Raw genomic sequence first — 20644 nt, 5'->3', positions numbered from 1 at the left:
TTTAACTTGATTCGTCATTTCATTTGAGTTTGTTGCCGCTATAGATTATACCACAAAAATGCCCCGGAGCTAAGGCGAGACAAAATGATCGGTGGAATAGCTCGGATCGAAGATATGTTATTTAAATTTCTAAATGCGAACGCATTACCTACTCGGTGATATAACTATTGCTCAATAATTTGAAGATCTTATTTCACGGTCAGGATTAAGGTCGAATAAATGCTACAATTTCATCATGCTGGTAGTAGATGTATGTATACGGAATCAAGAAACGATCGGACAAAATTTCAGGAAGTGATCATCAAATTTCTGGATAACCGAAACTCTCTGCGGTTTTCATGGGTAGAAGACAAAAAGGATCGCATCAAATACGATACAGATACGTCTACGATATGTATACGCAAAATAGAATGAACGAAAAATTAATAACTATGCGCAGATGAAATTGAGATTCATTCATAAAAAAACCACAATCAGTCATCGAAATTCTTTCACGTGTCGTTAGCATCATCAATGGGTCCTTCGAGTCTTCGAAAGTACCAACCAAGTGCGATCCTTGGATTATAATTGTGTTTAAAATAAACAAGAATATTCTTGAAGCATCGGCACTACATGTATAATATCGCGACTTGCGAACCTGATGGGCAATAATAAACACTGATTTGCATCAAGAGATTTGAAAAAATTTCGTTTCATTGACACGTCGAATAATAATTTGAATAATATTTCCGAAAAGAGCATCAACACGATCGAACCAGCACTGGACGGTTCGCAGAGAAAAATTGGTACTTTTGCACGAAACAGCTAATCGCGCTCTCCATATCCCGCACGGATCCGCTGTTTAGCTATGAAAGAGACTTGAGAATATAATAACTCCGTCACTTTCATCTACCTACCCGGTTCGTCTGGCGTGCGCGGCCGTTGAGGAACAGTTGAATCAAAGTTGATGCGAATTTTCCCTCACGCTCCAACGATGACCTCTCCTCGCCCATTAAGTTATGCCTCTGAATAAACGCAACTAGTATAAATAAGAAATGTGCGTTTGCTCATATTATTACTTGTGTCATCACATTTGTACTTAGCTATGTTATACCCAAGTTTATGTACATGCCTTCGTTGGATCGCTTCTTTTATTGATCATTCTCTTCAGCATTGACCTGAGCGGTTTGATTAGCCGCTTGCGAAATGATATTGATTAATTTATATAATGAAGAATTGATTTGGTAACCATCGGATGAAGATACCTTCAGCTGAACTCTGGTCATATAGCCAAAAGTACGAGGTGCCAAAATGAGAAAAAATACCGGTTTGATGCAGCGATTATTATATCCTCAACCAATTGACGTGAGTTGTTAATTTCTATCGAAAATCCGAAGCTCATTGCGACACTGGTGTCAATAATTAGCCAGGAAAAAAGTGAGCAGATGTATCCCGGGGGCAAAACGTACGATTCCTCATTTTTCAGGTGAAGAGCCCCGGCCCCGGGGGCCCCCGTCTCGAATGTGGTATATCCTGACATTTTACACCTCATAATTTTTGACGCTTAACAATGATCTTTTGTAAGTTGTTTCTGTTTTTTTTTTCATTTTCTTCAAATCATCAAACGCTCGATCGAAGCCCTCGGGCGAGACATGACTGCCATTCGTCCATCGCAATAGCCATCCATCCATACCTTCGTACGAATCTATTACCGTGCGGAGACCTTCGCGGTTTACTGTGGCGGAGATCTCATTGAGCGGACCTTTTAAACACATCGGATACGTCCGTCCTCCGTCCTCCGTCCTCCGTTCTAGGATGACTATCGTCGTCGTACCGGAGTCTCTTCTCACACTCGAATCGGCGAAAAGTTGCAGCATCTCAGCTGGAACGACGAAGCTACGTGAAAAGTGGATTCTCCGCCGATCTCCCATACCCAACCAGCATCTGCAAATGTATCCATCCTTCCACCGTGTCCATCTCGCCGGATGATGCCAAACCCCCTTCCAACGCCCCTACCGATTCCCTCAACCCCCTTCCATTTGCTGCGGTCGATCGGGTAAATCCTATAAATGCCCGACGGTGTCGTCCAACAAGAAGTTTTAACGCGGGGCACCTATCCCGCGAATACTTCTCATTTTTTAAATCATCGAGAGTTCAGTGTCGCGTGAATTATGGTAAGTTTAGTGTACGTGGTGCGTTACATGACGTATTTCATGCGTGATGCGCGATGAACAAAAATTCGGGAGGTGAAATGCATCTTACAAAATGGATCGTTCGGTTATTATGTAAGTCGGAGGTATGCGGACTCTCGCGAGAGGATCATCGGGCGGCCTTTGATCGGAGAAATTTATAAAACGGACAAAAAAAATGAAAAAAAATTTTACCAATACTTCAAAATTTCGTACGAACGGCTATTTGGTAAAGTGTTTCCGTATCGGGCTTGAGACGTTATGTCAGCGTCTATCGACCAGTTCGAAATCATAGCAAACTGAAGAATTCGTCAACAGTAAATATTATGTCATTGATATGGACCTGAAGCGATTTGCAAATTTACTAAAAAAAGTACAGTGTCCAGATGAATCTCCAAATCGGTACGAAGATTAGATCACGTAAGCTTCGTTACTTACGTCGAGACTTACAGTGGGTGGTAACATAGTGGATTCGCTTGGTCGCGAAAGTCCGATTGGCTATTCGGATTTGGAAATCTGAAAATAAAAAATTTGTTAGACTAGGTCGACGATCAAATTTGACGATTAGATAGCCAAGTCTATGAAAAAGGTAATACGTAATCTGTCTTTTGGAAACTGAGTATATTCATTGAATTCCGTTCATTTTTGTGAAAATTATAGAAAAATCAAACGCCGACCGTATCCTAGTGACTCGAATAGAATTTGCAGTAAGGTCGGCTAATTATAGACCAATCGCTAAAGTACACGATCGATAAATCCCGCGTTATAATAAGTATAGAGTCGTGAATGACGTGACATTACAGTTTTCATTTTTTCGATCTCAAGATCCTTCGACCTCTCTTCTACATTGTGTTGAGAACCGGCGAGGTTATTTCTAATCATAAAACGAGGATTCCGAGTTCGCACCTGTTGCAATGGGTCAACAGATCTCTAAGTACTTGACGTTCAAAGATACTCGGGTATAGTTAGGCGCTCTTAGCTAAAGCTCCTTGTCCTGAGAACGACGATTCGTGCTTGCGCAATCGTAACATTCCACACGTTCTATGTCTATTGAAATCTGCGAAGAAACCTGTTTAAAAGTGAAGATGTCGCGTCCCCGAGATACGCGGCTTCTGGAGATCACCTACTACCTCGTCTCACCTTATCAAGCGACGAGTGGGACGTATATAATAAATTATTGAAACGAAAAAAAAAAAGAGAAAAAGCATGTCAAAGAATATGCGAAATACCGTATCTAAGAAGATCCATGTATTTTACAAAACCCGTTGGGATTTAGCATGCATATATCAAATCACTACGTTTTACGACACATGATCCGCTTGGGTTTATTTGTAATAGTCTCTACGTCATTTAAAAGTAATAAATTAGAAATCCACAGGTCGTACCGGATCCATCCCGATAATAAGAACACAGCGCGGAAATCTTTGGAGAATTTTTCGCAAAATATTTTCGCAAATTATGAAAATGAATACGTGAAACGGAATGATAAAAATAAAAAGATTTTCAATTTATTGCATCGTGTTTTTTTAGTCAAATTAATTAGTCCGTCTGATTAAGAAAAAAAATGTGCAAATCACATTTTGCCACGGCATTCAAAAACATGAATCCTGTTTTTTGCAAAATTTGCTTCGCAAGGAATACCAAGTTTCGAAAAACTGCTCGTCATTTTTTGTTCCAAAATAAGGTCAGATATCCGCAAGGTCGTCGTAAGTCCGCGAGATAGCAATACATCTAATAAAATGGCAAATAGCTTTCGATCTCCTCCGCGACGCACGTTTTGGACCCCCCGCAGGCTGTTTGTAATGAAATTCAGTTTCCTATTTACTCGCATCTAGTCATCCAGCATTAACACTAAAACCTGTCGATATTTCATGTCGTAATATGTCCACGCGATGCATTTACAAGTTTAAACATATGTACACGGTAGTACGTTACATACTTACCCGATGCTGCAGCCTTGGAAGACGCGTGTGCCACTGAACCGGGGGCCGAAGTCGTTACATTTTCGCATCAACATCGTTAGTCCGAATTCCCGGTCCTCGTGTTATTTTCACTTCTCTCTTTTCTTTTTTAGTTATTCTTACTCTCGCTTTCACTGCGAATTGTTTACCACAACGGTGGCGAAATTATACGCCTATACGAGACGTTTGCGGAACACGCATGAGCGAAAAACAAGGTTTTGTCTTCTGCAATTACGGGCCACTTCTTTCAACGACGGAGAATCGAAGAATTTCGCTAATTGGTCGATTTCTGACCCCCATTTCGACCCGACGATCAACACGAACTTCACCCGTGTACGGGTGACCGAGTACGTGATCGTTATACAAGAAGCCGAATCTAAAATCGGATAAGTAATTCACGGTTGACCCGTGTCCTTTCGAAATGATGATGAATGCCGACGTAGCCTCTCCGTCGTTCTTTCTCGCACTCGTCCTACCGACCAAAACTTACGAGTCCCCGAGTCCGCGTAGACTTCTCTTTACGTAATGTCCGCGTTTACGGCACACGAGAACTTTTACCTTCGACGAAACTGTATTTGAGTACGGTGGATTATTTACTCGAGAGAATTTTCTATAAGGACGTTCAACTTCGTTAGAAGTAACTTATTCAACGGCGCGTAGTAGTAGCGCTAATTTAATTTGATATATAAAAACTGTGAATACCGTTTCAGAGATGCTGACAATTGTCGTATGGTATGACATTATTCGTCCACGTATCAACTCTGAAGGCAGAAGTTATAACTGATCCTTTGTGTTCGCATTAAGCGGAAAAGCGAACCTCGTGTTCGACAATGGGGTATTTGTGACGGTAGAGTTTGTCAGACAATGCGAGTGCCTAATGGCGAGCTGCAGGCGTCAAAGAATAACACGAAACGCGAAGCATATATGAATATTTATTTTCGAAACGGAAATGTCCGATGAAAGGAAGAAAGAAAGAAAGACAGAATTCTCATTTAGTTAAGGAACTTTCTTATCAGGTACTAGAAATGCTGGCCATAGATTTCTCGAGATGTGGAACGCGCAAAAGTATGAATTGAAATAAAGTAAAGTCCACGATGAGAGAATAAAAAATCATATCGCTCACTTAAATCCGGGGCGGATTCACCGCCGAACACGTCAGATACCATCTTACGGTCGTAACGTGATCTGCCAGCAGTAATAATAGGGATCCAAGTGCCTCAACAGGCCAAAGCGTTCGAGACGTGTAATTACAATGATTTTATCAAACGGTTCCTAGTCAACACGCATCGCGGATCATCGCTAGAGTATAGTGATTAAATGATTACAGAGTATCAGCCACCTCGAATCGTAATTGCAGCACTTTTCGGTCAATTATCTAGATTATCATTGAATCGTCGATGATTCGAGAAAAACTTTCAGCTACGCGATGCACTCGCTTATGCATAATCAAATTCACTTTAAAATGGCAAGTTATCGATTGTAAATATATTTTTGTTGTGCGACAGGTTTACGTCCCTAATTACAACTCATCTCAAAAGCGATGCATTGCATTGCGCAATAAATAATCGACACGCAGCTTTTTCATTCGGGTTTGGCTTTGATAAAACGACGCAGCAAACAGCCACCGCGATATTGACTTCGTATCATCTACCGCGAGTAGGGACGCGCTTTCTCTCGCGGCAGATGCAAATGTGACATCATGTGGGAGCCACTCGGAAAATAATTGGGCAACGTTGCATGATCGCACGTGTGTAAGCGACACATAAGCGCCACTCACATGCTTACGATGAGGTTCTGAAAATATTTGCAAACTTCTTTTTCAAACATAATAACCACATGCGCTTCGTTGCATAAGCGCAATCCTCTGGATTCTTTATCGTCTTAATGTCGATGACGAGCGAGTTTCAATAGCTCAAGATTAAACACGGGGTCGCATCCGTTTAATCAGCAGCATTGGTCCCCCTTTCCCCCGCGTGACGCCAGAATTTTGATGAAGTGACATTTTAACAAATTATTGGATGGTCCACGAAGGTGGTCAACGTGCCAAGGCGAATGATCACGGCCACGCTCTTTACTGTTGAATACATTAATTATCCATGTACCTTAAAATTTATCACCAAACAGATCCGGCAAAGAATCCGATAATATCCACCCTTAATTTAATGGCGTTTTGTTCTTTGTTTTATGAATGATCACTACGCTGGATAATTCGTGGTACCTAACGTGGCGTAAGGGAATACGGATACGGGCGAAATAGTATGTCATTAGATTTATGGGTGAAAATTTTTATAGGTGAATTCAAGGTGATCATTAAAAGGTGCAATACTTAACACCGTTCCGTCATATGCAACCTACAGAACCAACGATACGTCGGCTTTCGCAGAGCGAATCATAGTATAATAATAATAATAATGCCAGCGGTACCACCATAAGCTGTAACCTTTCACATGACCATCGGTTGTTCTCTTCTTGTTGCCAGCATCTTTCATATAAATTAAGTTTAAATGTCAGCGAGCGCTACTACGAACTCAAACTATCATTCTTGTGTAGAACGTTTCAAAATCGAATGATATTTTAATTGATTGGGACGACTCCGATTTTTGGAATGCGCAAACAGCATGCGGAATGCATGCGGATATGAATACGAACCCGCGTGAATGTGACGTTTCATAAGACAATTCGGGATGAAACTCAATTTACCCTAGCAATAAAATACCGATGTGACGTAACCTTATGTGATTGTGGGCGAGGCGTGAGATTATCTCACGGGATAGCGCTGGGAGGCAAGTAGAATTACACGCGGATAATTTCATGAGAGTATAGCATCTTCTGCGCCGACTATTCTACTACTGCCTTGTTTTACAAAGTCACTTGTCGTGAATTGTGAACGGAAATTTTACGATTGCGCTTGAGTAAATTTCGAACGCAGAAGTTTCTTGAATTATGAATACCTTAGATTAATAGGTCCTTCATTTCTTGTTTCAGTGGAAGATCCTCTGGACCGCCACTCTTGTGGCGGCCCTCTCAACGTGCCATGGGCACGCGAGAAGCAAAAGAGCGATATACGGATACGCGCAACCTCAGACAACATTCCAAGGCTACGAATATCCTCAACCTAGCAATCAGCTCGGTTTTCAATCAAAGTAAGTTGCTACCATACTTCGGATTGGAAAAGTTACTTACCGAGAACAGAGCATGTTCTAGGGTTGTGACGATCTTTATCGTGGTGATTTTAATATTATGTGATCAACAGCAACGAGCAAGTCACTGAGAAACACGAAGCTACTGGATACGACTACCCAACACCAAAAGAGCCGTTTACGTTTCCACCAAAACCTTCACCCACGCCATCGCCGGTCACTGGATACGAATATCCAACACCGAAGGAACCGTTTACGTTTCCACCAAGGCCAACACCGCCACCAGTAACACCGAGACCAGTGGTAACATTTCCACCAAGACCGACACCACCTCCAGTTACACCAAGACCAGTGGTAACATTTCCACCAAGACCGACACCACCTCCAGTTACACCGAGACCAGTGGTAACTTTTCCACCAAGACCACAACCAACACCATCTCCCACGCCCTTGGTAACCGGATATGAATATCCAACACCGAAGGAACCGTTTACGTTTCCACCAAGACCTACACCGCCACCAGTTACGCCAAGGCCGGTAGTAACTTTTCCACCAAGACCTACACCCCCACCAGTTACACCAAGACCAGTGGTAACATTTCCACCGAGACCGACACCACCTCCAGTTACACCGAGACCAGTGGTAACTTTTCCACCAAGACCACAACCAACACCATCTCCCACGCCCTTGGTAACCGGATATGAATATCCAACACCGAAGGAACCATTCACGTTTCCACCAAGGCCTACACCGCCACCAGTTACGCCAAGGCCGGTAGTAACTTTTCCACCAAGGCCTACACCGCCACCGGTTACGCCAAGGCCGGTAGTAACTTTTCCACCGAGACCAACACCACCTCCAGTTACACCAAGACCAGTGGTAACTTTTCCACCAAGACCGACACCACCTCCAGTTACACCAAGACCAGTGGTAACTTTTCCACCAAGACCGACACCACCTCCAGTTACTCCGAGACCAGTCGTAACTTTCCCACCAAGACCGCAACCAACACCATCACCTACGCCCCTAGTAACCGGATATGAATATCCAACACCAAAGGAACCGTTCACGTTTCCACCAAGGCCTACACCACCTCCTGTAACACAAACCAGACCAACACCACCCCCGGTAATCCAAACAAGACCTCCACCACCAATTACTCAAAGACCAGAGTACAATTATCCAACACCGGGAAAACCGCTCACATATCCTCCAAGACCTACACCACCTCCTGTAACACAAACCAGACCAACACCACCTCCGGTAATCCAGACAAGACCTCCACCACCAGTTACTCAAAGACCAGAATACAATTATCCAACACCGGAAAAACCGCTCACGTATCCGCCAAGGCCTACGCCACCTCCTGTAACACAAACCAGACCAACACCACCTCCGGTAATCCAGACAAGACCTCCACCACCAGTTACTCAAAGACCAGAATACAATTATCCAACACCGGAAAAACCGCTCACGTATCCGCCAAGGCCTACGCCACCTCCTGTAACACAAACCAGACCAACACCACCTCCGGTAATCCAGACAAGACCTCCACCACCAGTTACTCAAAGACCAGAATACAATTATCCAACACCGGAAAAACCGCTCACGTATCCGCCAAGGCCTACGCCACCTCCTGTAACACAAACCAGACCAACACCACCTCCGGTAATCCAGACAAGACCTCCACCACCAATTACTCAAAGACCAGAATACAATTATCCAACACCGGAAAAACCGCTCACGTATCCGCCAAGGCCTACGCCACCTCCTGTAACACAAACCAGACCAACACCACCTCCGGTAATCCAGACAAGACCTCCACCACCAATTACTCAAAGACCAGAATACAATTATCCAACACCGGGAAAGCCGCTCACATATCCACCAAGACCTACACCACCTCCGGTAATCCAGACAAGACCTCCACCACCAATTACTCAAAGACCAGAGTATAATTACCCAACACCAAAAGAGCCACTGACTTTTCCACCTAGACCGACACCACCACCTGTGATACAAACGCGACCTCCAACCCCAGGAACGGAAAGGCCCGGATATAGCTATCCAACTCCCAATAATCCATTTACATTTCCACCAAGACCGACAGAACCGCCTCCAATTCAAACAAGGCCAACTTCTCCACCTGTATACCAGACTAGACCACCAAGGCCTGTGACGGAAAAACCTGGATATAATTATCCCAATCCAAACGAACCTTTCACATTCGCCACAAGAACCCCTCCACCTATATCAACCCCACCACCTACAAGATACACGCAACCACCAACTACCAAGAAACCGTTCACGTATCAACCACCGAGTACAACAAGCAGGCCATATACATACCAAACACCACCAACTACTTTTAGAACCAATCCGCCAACTTACTTGCCTCCTCAAACAACATCCAAACCATTTACTTACCAACCACCAAATACGACAAGCAGGCCGTACACTTATCAACCTCCAAATACTACAAGTAGGCCCTACACTTATCAAACTCCGAGTACTACGAAGAAACCATTTACTTATCAGCCTCCAAATACCACCAGCAAACCTTACACATATCAGCCTCCAACTACAAGCAGGCCATTCACCTATCAGACACCACCCACCCCTTCTAGGACCAATTCCCCAACTTACTTGCCTCCTCAAACAACCTCTAGACCATTCACTTACCAGCCACCTGGTACTACAAGTAGGCCTTACACTTATCAACCTCCGAGTACTACAAGTAGGCCTTACACTTATCAACCTCCGAGTACTACAAGTAGGCCTTACACTTATCAACCTCCGAGTACTACAAGTAGGCCTTACACTTATCAACCTCCGAGTACTACAAGTAGACCTTACACTAATCAACCTCCGAGTACTACAAGTAGGCCCTACACTTATCAACCTCCAAGTACTACAAGTAGACCCTACACTTATCAGCCACCGAGTACGACGAGCAAGCCATACACCTACCAACCCCCACAAACAACGAAGCGGCCATTCACTTATCAACCACCGAGTACCTCAACACCATTCCAAGGATCTACTTATTTGCCTCCAGTAGAGACTACAACTTTACGTCCATATCAACCCCAAGTAACGACGCAACGTCCATATCAACCTCAAGTAACGACGCAACGTCCGTATCAACCCCAAGTAACGACGCAACGTCCATATCAACCTCAAGTAACGACGCAACGTCCGTATCAACCCCAAGTAACGACGCAACGTCCATATCAACCTCAAGTAACGACGCAACGTCCATATCAACCTCAAGTAACGACGCAGCGTCCGTATCAACCCCAAGTAACGACGCAACGTCCATATCAACCTCAAGTAACGACGCAACGTCCATATCAACCCCAAGTAACGACGCAACGTCCGTATCAACCTCAAGTAACGACGCAACGTCCGTATCAACCCCAAGTAACGACGCAACGTCCATATCAACCTCAAGTAACGACGCAGCGTCCATATCAACCCCAAGTAACGACGCAACGTCCATATCAACCCCAAGTAACGACGCAACGTCCGTATCAACCTCAAGTAACGACGCAGCGTCCATATCAACCTCAAGTAACGACGCAGCGTCCATATCAACCTCAAGTAACGACGCAGCGAGCTACATACCTTCCACCTTACTCAACTGCTACCCCGACACGGCCCACATATCAACCTTCGACCCAAACGCCGCGTCCCTATGAACCCACAACGATAACATTGCCAACATACCGACCTCCAATTACTAATCAACCTGGCACAAGACCGCCACCATATTTACCTCCTTCTTCACCAAGGCCGACTTACACAAAAATCGATATACCCCCGAATCCTACTGTGCTGTACAGCATTACCCCGAGCACTAGCAGCCCACGACCTGTTACAGGTGTTCCATATCCCCCTCCAACTCTACCCACGGCTACCACTGAACGGGACAACGGGTATCAGTATCAAATTCCTGATATTCCATTTTACTAGCTGAATTTTGGAAGAGCTTAGGTTAATGACATTATTCCTGTACGCAAATAATTTAATACCCGACCGATCAAAGTCCCGACAGAAATGAGCGATATTTTTTAAGAAAATATAAGAAATTTATTACTGTCAACGAATGATTCTGTACATACATGAATTGACTCGGTAATGATAAAAATCATTTTTATACATCCATGTACAATGTATATGCGTTAGAAAGTAAATAAAATACCAATATTGGTAATCTTTTTTTAAATAAAAATCAACTGCCAAGTTATTTCCCCAAAGTTATTCGCATGATTATCGTGAAACTTTCCACCCGATATTTCTTCGATTGAATCTCTAAACACGATTGTATTAAGTAATTCAACGCGACGAAAGGACCTAGACCTTCGGATCCATGGACCTTGAACACATTTTTACAGCATGCATCGGTATACCTGACGTTTCACCGGTCAAGCCGCGACTTCTGTTCATAAAAAATAAGTAGTCCATAACAACTTGCATTTCCCCCTCTCTAATTAAAACCATGCAACTAAACAATAGCCGGTCTTATTTCTACCAACTAGAAGCCGCCCTGCGTTGCGCAGAGTATGAAAATTTCTTTGACTCAGATACAATCGCTAGAGAAAACATTTACAGCGTGTGACTAAAGAATTTTTAGTCTTTGTCGAGACTTTCAGAGAAGAGTACTCACGCAGTGTCCTTGTGTCAGATGCTCCAGGTATCTACCGATTAGTAAATATTCGTGCAATTTGTCCCGGTAATTGTGTCTGACGCGATGTTTTAGTCGAAACTATTGAGAACTATTAACATTCAAATGATTTTACTAGTCCGCTGCACTATTATCGCGGGATATTCTTAAGCGTTTTAAGATCTTCCACTGAAAAAAATAATGTTCGAAACTGGACGACGATCTGCAACGAGTACATCAGAACTTGGACTCTATTCCGATCGAAGCGATCATTATCACAGAAACCGATACGGAATTGGTGTTCGGAAATACGTTATCGGCGTTATGGTGGTCCTCGGCATTATTCTGGTAAGACCTCGTCACTGATACTCAAGATTTGTTAATTTAAGTTTGTTCTAATGAATGGTCAGCCATAGCTAATTGATTAAGGATCACAATAACTGCAATCTCTATGAACGACTGAGAAAAATTCTGACCAGTGTCCCGAACTAACTTTCGCTTTTTTAAATCCGCGTCGAAGTGGAAGAAATCCCTGGAGAATCGTTCCGAACACGTTACCGAAAGTCACTGATTGAAAAATAAATCTACAAATGCCCGATCAATAAAATCAAGATTCAATTAAGACGAGCAGCAGCGAGTATTAAAATTTTTCAGGAATAAAGTGAACTGAAAAATCAGTCACCTATAGGCTCACACGCAGAAAAACGATTATCGCAGGATTATAGTAATTCATTAAATTGAAAAGCTATAATTGGCTTCACTTTCTTTAGTGGTTTGAATTAAACCAGTACTAGAAAAATCAGTAGCTCTGTTGGAACTCCATTGATCGTTTGGTATTTTTACGACACCGTTGAAGTTATCGTAAATTTGTTAACAAACATTACCGAATGCAAAAATGACAAAATAACGTTAAAGGTCGAAGAGCTCTTCTCAGATTCCGCTCACTTTTCATTAATTGTAACCTGCAGAGATTGATGAAATAAATTGCGATCAATTTTACACGTTTTCTCCAGCGATTAGTGCAGAAGAATCAACAGGTGCTACAAACACCTGTAAATTAGTGGATAAAAATCAGATTTTCTCCTTACACTTGAAACACGAGTAGAATCACACCGTGTGTGCACCTTTCATGCCGCATGCATGAGAGCTCAAGCATCACGGGTCAAGCAGTAGATTTCTACGTATACTTCGCATACATATATGGGGCATTAAATGAGTTTTGACACGGATTGTCCCTCGCGAGTGAGAGAATAGCACTATTATAGCAACGTAATTAATGAATAACAATGGCTGTAATAACAAGTTGTACAGTACAGCGCTCTATTAATTACCTGATCACCTGGAGTTGTCCTGTGAACATTAAAAACAGTTCAAGTTCCCATGGTATTCAGCAACCATCTTCAGTTCTCATCAACGGTTCTTAATGAACATTACGCTTGGTTCAATTTCGGGACCACCATTCTCATATATCTTTCAGGTCTCGTTCCTGCTCTACGACTTCACCTCGGGCGCAATGGTGACGAGTCACGGAGCTAAGGAGACAAAACATATTTATATACTACAGAATGCCCTGAAGAGACCGATCAGTATTTCCAAAAGAACTACAACTACTACCCTTAGCCCGTCGTACCTCGACGGTAATAAGACTGAATTAATTAAGATGGAGGATCGTTCGGATGGGAACTACGACGGAGAAGAAATTTTGGACAGTGCCGAAGGAATAGAAGATCAGATCGCCTCCGAATCACGTTTGACAACAGGACCGAGAACGGACTTGGAATCGCGTAGTCAGAATTTGAACAATTTCAATTTACGAAAGAGGCTATTATCGATGGACGAAGATGAAAGTGAAGAGAAAGTCCGAGGGAAACAATTGTTCGACAACCACGCGATGGTTTATCGACTGAGACAAAGGTGGGATATGATATACCAATATTTTTCCACACACGTGAATCACGTTCATCCATCAAATTCTCGTACCTGTTTCGCTGCGCAGATACAAGCATCCGGTTTCGGAAGAAGAAGACAACGATAACTTCGAAGAGTCTCGACCGATACCATTTCACTTCGGTTACAGAACTCCCGTTCCGACTTCCTTCAAAAGACCGAAATTCCCGCAACTAGCGCAGTACCGTTATCCTCACAGCTCGAACAATATACAGGATATAATAAAATATCTGACAAGGGACAACGAGAAACCAACTCGTGGGATTAAATTCTCTGGCGTTTACGTTAACCCGAAAAAATTCGACTTTTATCCCGAAGTTGGCGAAATGATGTCGAACAGCGACAGATCCGAGGAAGACCATTCCCCTCCGTTCACCTATTCTTACAATTCCGATCCATTCTATCAATACAAACCGAAACATCCTTCGGACATAAACCTTTTAGCAACTTCAAATGTCAGGTACGAAGGATACGTTGCGTCGAGTGTTTATAAATGATAATTTTCTGTCTAACTTTCATTTTCTCGCGATGATGCTGATTCTATTACCGTAGATTCTCACCGTCCGGGACTCACAGGTACAATCCGAGTTTCTACGATCCGTATTTTCAAAGACCGTCCATCAATTTCAATGCGCAATCCTCCGCCTCCTCTTCGGAGTCACAGTACGATAATTACGAGTCTCATGGCACAGCGTCTTTTGGCAAGAAACGAAAAGCGAAACCCTTGAGCGTCATGCTGGACATTTATCCGATCTCGGACGGCGTTGATCCGAACAGAAAATCGTCACGACCGAGGACCGGGCCCGGCGGTTATCCGAATCAACTTTCAGCCGAGGAATCCGATACCAGAAGGCCCGTTTCTCACAGTAAGGGATTAAAATATCCCCAATTCGTTCCACCGTCGCAGCCTATTTCTCTAGTGGCTATTCCTAGTCAACAAACCAACGTGGGCGATGAGGAGAGACAGCAAATGGTGTTCCATTTGAATCTTTACCCCAAAAGGAGAAGTAACAAATTGATCAGGTAATTTTTGTATGTGTATAAAATATTCCTCAGGCAGGTCAATACCATGTCATACGTGTCAGGGTGATATTTTACGAACGGAGACGCGATTGTTACGTGTTTGATCGATTACGTACTAGATGTTTCCGATTTGATTGACAGTCAATGATTTTGCTGAGTTGCAACTTGCGAAATGACATTCACTCATTCGCAAGGTCATGCGACGATATCCTGCGTCTAATGTAAGCTCGAAAAACTACGACGATTTCAACGGCACGAGAGACTAATTTTTTATGTTTTCACGGATTAATTTCAAGTACCCCTACGGCAGAGGTTTCGTAAATATGACATTTGATCTTTGCGTTGGCTAATCGACAGCCTCTGGAAGTTCACATACGAGCGAAATATTCGTCACGGCGGTGTAATAAATGATTTGACGAATTGCAGGAACGACTTCAGCCCGAGATCTCAACGTACGGATCATGGAATAGAAGAATATCCGGATGAAAAAAATAAACCGCCGGTGTTCGATAAGATCGCGAAACAAGTTACCGATCATTCGGCCATACAAGTATCAAAATTCGAAGAGACTCGATCTTCCGAGACGACGGAGACTTCTGCCGAATTGTACGAAGATCCGGGATTGACTCGGTACGAAGAGAGCGAATTGCAGAGTACAAAAAATGAAGGTCAATCAGCCACGACGCTCGATGAGAATGTCGTTGAAAGAATCAAATCGAAACAGGACAAATTAGAGAACAGCACCTCGATACCCTGGAATCATAGGCCGTTAGATTTCACGTTAGAAAAAATCACGAAAAAATTGCTCAACGTAAAAAATGAAAAGCCCGAAACGGTGTCAAAAGACGTTTGCGACGGCTGTAAAAATTCCAAAGCTACCGAAAAACGCACGGAAATCGAAGAGACGGAAAAACATGTCAAAACTAAGGACATTGACACCGTCGAAGGTTTCGAAGACTTCGCGGACGGTCTGCTGGCGACCGATTGAATTTTTCACTAAATATTCAAGGAACTATGTAGTTTGGTCGAAAATTCGTTCGACCGATCGCTTATTCGAGTCGATTTTATTGCCTGATATAAAATTTGAATTAATTTGCAGTAATTTTGATTGAAATACTATCGATTTTTAAGAACTTACTGCCCTCGCTAATTACTCGTTTGATATTTTCTACTTCGTTATTTATCCTGTAATAATAATATATATATAGAGTGGACCCATGGTACACAAATACTCACGTATTTTTGGCGCTACGTCATGTGGTAGGCCGTTGGGCATTATAAATTTTCATATTCCACCTTGACATTTCCATAGGTAACGTTCAAACTCCTCAGGAAGCATTTTACATCGCGTTAAAGAACTTTGAAATAATTCTGTGGTTACGCACAGCCGGTGAAATCGCAACTGCAGCGAAATCCTGATAATTATTGTAAAATATATGAATCTATTCTCATTAAATATAAATTATATTACAATAAGAATGACGATTATCGTTAACATCTAACGTATACTATATCTCATACAGCTAATCTATAGTTGTTCATCACCGCAACAACGCTAATTCACCAGATGGTTTTTTCACAGAGTATTACGTACGTTGCATTCGGTGATTCGATGAAGTACTCTGGAGATTAAAAATTGTCTTCTTCCATATATTATAGTCCGTACGATCATTACCTTGTATGGAACCAGTTTTCAATATACATATATGTTTTCTCGTTTCTCTGAATAAATAAAATAATTTCCCTCTGAGATATTCACATAGAACAGTTTACACTATAGCACCATTTCTCTATTTTACTGTCTTTTTTTGACGCAACTTTCTGTACAATGAAAACAACGAACACGAGAACTCACTGACGTTCGAGTTCCCCGATTGTTCGTCATTCCGGCACTCGACCAGCTCGAACATCGATAACTTCGCAAAAAAATCACTCATTACGTTCTGGAGTTCAGGGTGTTAGGGTGATAAAGGGCGGCATCCGCCCCCCATTCGTAGGGTCCTTCGTGTGGTCCCAAAGTAACCATCGTCCCGGGGCCTAAAGTAGTATGTGATCCGGCATTTACCATTCCTGGACCAGCCGAGACGTAGCTCAAGGCTGGTCGCGGTTGTTCTCGAAGACGGGCGTGTTTCATGTGCTTCTTGTATCTAAGAAAAACCAAAAAAAGGAACATTGACGAGAAATTTAATTTCACAAACAGCGCGATTTGTCGAATCACTGTAAACGATATCGTGTGATCTTCATTCGACTCACGATACATCTGTATTCGAATGAAAGTTTCGACTCGTTGCGAGCGTTTCCTTTCTACAGACGCGTAGTCGTGATGAGTCGGTTTGACGATAATTTAACAACTCACTTCGCGTGCATGCAGCAGAGCGTACAACTGGAAACAATCGCGGCGATCCCCACGAGTACAGCGATTGCGAGAACCCACATCTGTGTCATGGAAGCGTCGGCCCTAGCGACGAGAGCAGCGCAATGCTGCACCGTGTCGACGTGATATTGTTGGTAGACCCTTTTCAATTCCTCGTTCTTGGAGTCCGTCAGAAGGGCTTTCATCTCTTCGAGGTCGTAAGACTCCTTTCCAACCATTTGGAAGCAGGAACTCGTCGACGAGAAGTCCAGAGAATTGTCTTCTTTCGAATAAAACTGAGTGTCGTAGACGTTCACGGATACCGGAAGCGACAAGGCTTGCTGTACCGCAATTTCGAATTCTTCGAGCGATTTCCTGACCTCCACCGGAGGTTTCGAAAACACGAATTTCAACATATCGCGATCGCGTAGCAGGAAAACTTTTACGGTAACATTCGTCTCTCTCCCCGGTGTCACGGAATTATTCGCCGATACCGGAACCTCCATGTAACCGTCGGCGAACCCCGTCATCGAACTGACGGTTCTCAACTCCCCGGTCTCGGGGTTGAGGGAGAACAATTGCGGCGTTTTTTCTCGCGAAATCGAAGGATCGACTACCGAGCTGAAAGTAACTTCGCCCATATTGTAGTTCATCGGTAAAGCATCCAGATCCGGGTCTGTGGCTTCCAGTGTGAGAAGACTCGTGTCGATCGGTACGTTCAATCGAACGCCCAGGGTGACGTTTTGTTTTTTGAATTTTGGTTTATTGTCATCGATGTCCAGAATCTTTATCAATATCTGTCTTTCCGACGGGTCTTGTCTGTTGTACGGCTTCGGAGGGACCTCCGATTTTTTCACGGGATACTTGAAGCACTTCACGGTGAGTAAATGACGGTCGAATTGTTCGCGATCCAATCGACCCGTGGATATTATCACCGCGGAATTATTTTCCGACCGTTCGACGGCGAAAAGGCCACCCTCGTTTCCGTACACGATCACGTAGTCGATCATCCCGTTCTCTCCGATGTCTTCGTCGATCGCTTCAACGATTCCGATCTCCGTACCTATCGGCACTTCTTCGTACGTGCTCAACTCCACGGGTGGGCTGTCCAGGCCTCTTTTGAAATGTGGCTTGTGATCATCGATGTCGTCTACGATCACCTGGAGGACACGAGTCGCTTGTTGAGGAGGATCGCCGAGATCCTGAGCTACCAGTATGAGAGTGTAACTGTCTTTAGTTTCGCGGTCTAGAAGCTTTTTCGTCGTTATCAGTCCGGTATCGCTGTTTACACTGAACGAACTCGCGTCGTTACCAAAGTTTCCATCTTCCAGAAACTTGAAAGTTATCTTTCCGTTCGGTAAATTCGGATCGTCCGGGTCGGACGCGACAACCTGGAAGACCAAACTACCGATCGTTGAGTTTTCCGCGACGTGAGCGATCTCGTCCAAAGTTGGCCTGATGAAAAGTGGGACCCCGTCGTTGCTGACGACGTCACCGATGTACAGTATCAAAGCGACGTCCGAAAATAAAACAGGCTTCCCTCCATCCTGAGCCCGCACCCGCATGTTGTAAGGCTCCGTTCGACCTTTGCCAGTCAGTTCTCCGGCAGAATAAATTTCGCCGGTGGTGTGATTTATCTTGAAGAGTCCTGGAGATTGTCGACATTGCGAATAGAAGGAAATACAGCTGAAATGTGGGGAAAAAAAAATTGCTCACCATTAGCTTCTCCTTCGTCGATGATTTCGAAATGAATTATTCCGCCTCTACCCTCGTCAGGATCGACAGCCGTGATATTGACAACACTGATGCCGGGAGGTGCGTTTTCCGGCACCACAGCCGTGTAAGAGTCCAGAGGAAAGCTCGGAGCGTTATCGTTAACGTCCAAAATATCGACGGTCACCAATGCCCGAGAACTTTTCTGTTCCGCGCCACCCTGCGGCATGTCCATGGCGACAACGTAGAATCGTAGAACGGATTGTCGCTCTCGATCCAGCGTAGTGTTCGCTGCGATCTACGAGGGAAACGGGTTGAGAAGACAAATTTTTTTTTCGCTTTCTCCGATTGAAAATTTCAACGAATTTTTTTCTCACCAGAATATTTCCGCTGATAGGATCGATCTCGAACAAGTCCGCATTTTCGCCGATCAATGAGTATCTGATCTCTCCGAAACCCCTCTTGACTTCCTGTTCCGTGTTCGAACTGTCCATATCCGTCGCTTTGACGTTCAAAACAATTTTCGACGGTGCGGAAGATTCGAGAACCGAAATTTTGTAATCTTTTTGATTGAAAATCGGACTGTTGTCGTTTATATCCTGCACTTGTACGATTACGTTCACCTCGGACATGCTGCGACTTATTTCATGATCCCTCGCCAAGGCACGCACTTTGAAACGTAGAACCTGCATAAAAAAATTTTATCTTCATAAAAATTTGAACCAGGAAACAAATATATTCCAGCTACATACCTTGTCACTGAGGGTTTCGTAATCCAGTCTTTTATTCAGCACAACATTTCCACTTTGAACTCCAACATTGACGAACTCTTCTTCGTTATCTTCGTGAACCAATTCGAACATCTCGATAGGTCGGCCGGTAGCCGGTTCCCTCGCGGATAACATCAGCAAGGTCGTTCCTACCGGTTGCTCTTCGGGAATGGAAACGCGAATCGTGGGATTGTTCGGAGACCATCCGGTGTTGGTGAATATCGGATTATCGTCGCTATACGCCTGGACGTAGATCGTTACTTCGACGTCGGTGACTTGCTTCTCCTTTTCAACGGCAGCGTTCAAGTCCCTCGCTTGAACGGTGAGAATAATTACCGCGGCTACCTGGTAATCCAGGACTTGATTCACCGTGATCAGTCCGCTCGTGGAGTTTATTCTGAACGCAGTTTTGTAATCATACGGCGTTGTACTTTTCAATGCAACGCCGGTTTTGTCGACAGCTTTTATGGGCTCGATTATCGAGTACTCGAGATTCGCGTCGGAATCCGGATCCGTGGCAGTTACCCTCAACACCGAATCGCCTGTGAAGAAGATGAAAGAAAAAAAGAAGGATCAAAACGCGAGTCCTGATCGGATTTCGGTACGTTTTTTTATTGCCTCTCCTTCGACACCCACCGATTGCCGCTCTCTCCGAAACGTACATCAAGTACGTCGAATTGTCGAAGACCGGCGGTTTATTGTTCACATCGATAATGTTCACGGCCACCGTGGTAGTTGCAGTCTCTCTTACCGGAGTACCGGAGTCAACCGCGTAAACAACCACATCATATCTGTCCCCCCCAGCCTCGAGATCCAGCCTCGCGTCCGGTGACACCGTTATGATCCCAGAGCTACGCGAAATGTTGCAACAGTGAAATTGAGCAACGAACTCCGTCAACAACT

General features: G+C 43.8%; 3 protein-coding genes across 14 annotated transcripts in view; 2 read left to right on the top strand and 1 right to left on the bottom strand.

Annotated features, from left to right (window-relative positions):
* The first annotated feature begins 2018 nt into the window (after positions 1-2018).
* LOC105689531 (proline-rich extensin-like protein EPR1) lies at positions 2019-11503 on the top strand. 2 transcript variants are annotated; one of them, XM_048653683.1, is made up of 4 exons: positions 2019-2153; positions 7115-7272; positions 7383-10362; positions 10423-11503. In XM_048653683.1, exons 1-4 carry the CDS (start codon positions 2151-2153, stop codon positions 11242-11244), a joined length of 3963 nt encoding a protein of 1320 aa, XP_048509640.1. In that variant the 5' UTR covers positions 2019-2150; the 3' UTR covers positions 11245-11503. The 2 variants fall into 2 exon arrangements, with proteins under 2 accessions (XP_048509640.1, XP_048509639.1); XM_048653682.1 differs by having other exon boundaries at positions 2020-2153; positions 7383-11503.
* A 126-nt stretch (positions 11504-11629) lies between these two features.
* On the top strand, positions 11630-16249 carry LOC105689530. The gene is made up of 5 exons (XM_048653688.1): positions 11630-12283; positions 13413-13849; positions 13932-14342; positions 14435-14905; positions 15332-16249. The coding sequence occupies exons 1-5, from the start codon at positions 12137-12139 to the stop codon at positions 15891-15893; spliced, it is 2028 nt and encodes a 675-aa protein (XP_048509645.1). The 5' UTR covers positions 11630-12136; the 3' UTR covers positions 15894-16249.
* A 78-nt stretch (positions 16250-16327) lies between these two features.
* The window catches only part of LOC105689582 (cadherin-23), a 46222-nt gene continuing 41905 nt past the window's right edge, over positions 16328-20644 (bottom strand). For all 11 annotated transcript variants that reach the window (XM_048653676.1, XM_048653678.1, XM_048653679.1 and 8 more), the window contains 6 exons: positions 20378-20592; positions 19724-20283; positions 19349-19657; positions 18975-19269; positions 17262-18906; positions 16328-17052 (listed from right to left, as the gene is read on the bottom strand). In XM_048653676.1, coding sequence (XP_048509633.1) covers positions 16842-17052; positions 17262-18906; positions 18975-19269; positions 19349-19657; positions 19724-20283; positions 20378-20592 — 3235 coding nt within the window. In that variant the 3' untranslated portion in view covers positions 16328-16841. The remainder of the gene's footprint in view (positions 17053-17261; positions 18907-18974; positions 19270-19348; positions 19658-19723; positions 20284-20377; positions 20593-20644) is intronic.

Source organism: Athalia rosae, chromosome 4 (assembly GCF_917208135.1).
Source record: "Athalia rosae chromosome 4, iyAthRosa1.1, whole genome shotgun sequence".
Lineage (NCBI taxonomy): Eukaryota > Metazoa > Arthropoda > Insecta > Hymenoptera > Athaliidae > Athalia > Athalia rosae.
The sequence above is the reverse complement of the archived record's forward strand: the minus strand, read 5'-3'. Positions and strand labels throughout refer to the sequence as shown.

What these genes read in the sequence shown, in the direction of transcription:
- LOC105689531 (XM_048653682.1), top strand. An exon ending in CAGCTCGGTTTTCAATCAAA is followed by an intron (nt 7,273 to 7,382) that starts GTAAGTTGCTAC and finishes TGTGATCAACAG; the next exon opens with CAACGAGCAAGTCACTGAGA.
- LOC105689530 (XM_048653688.1), top strand. Translation starts at nt 12,137, where the DNA reads ATGTTCGAAACTGGACGACGATCTGCAACGAGTACATCAGAACTTGGA. An exon ending in TGGTCCTCGGCATTATTCTG is followed by an intron (nt 12,284 to 13,412) that starts GTAAGACCTCGT and finishes TATATCTTTCAG; the next exon opens with GTCTCGTTCCTGCTCTACGA. An exon ending in TTAGCAACTTCAAATGTCAG is followed by an intron (nt 14,343 to 14,434) that starts GTACGAAGGATA and finishes CTATTACCGTAG; the next exon opens with ATTCTCACCGTCCGGGACTC.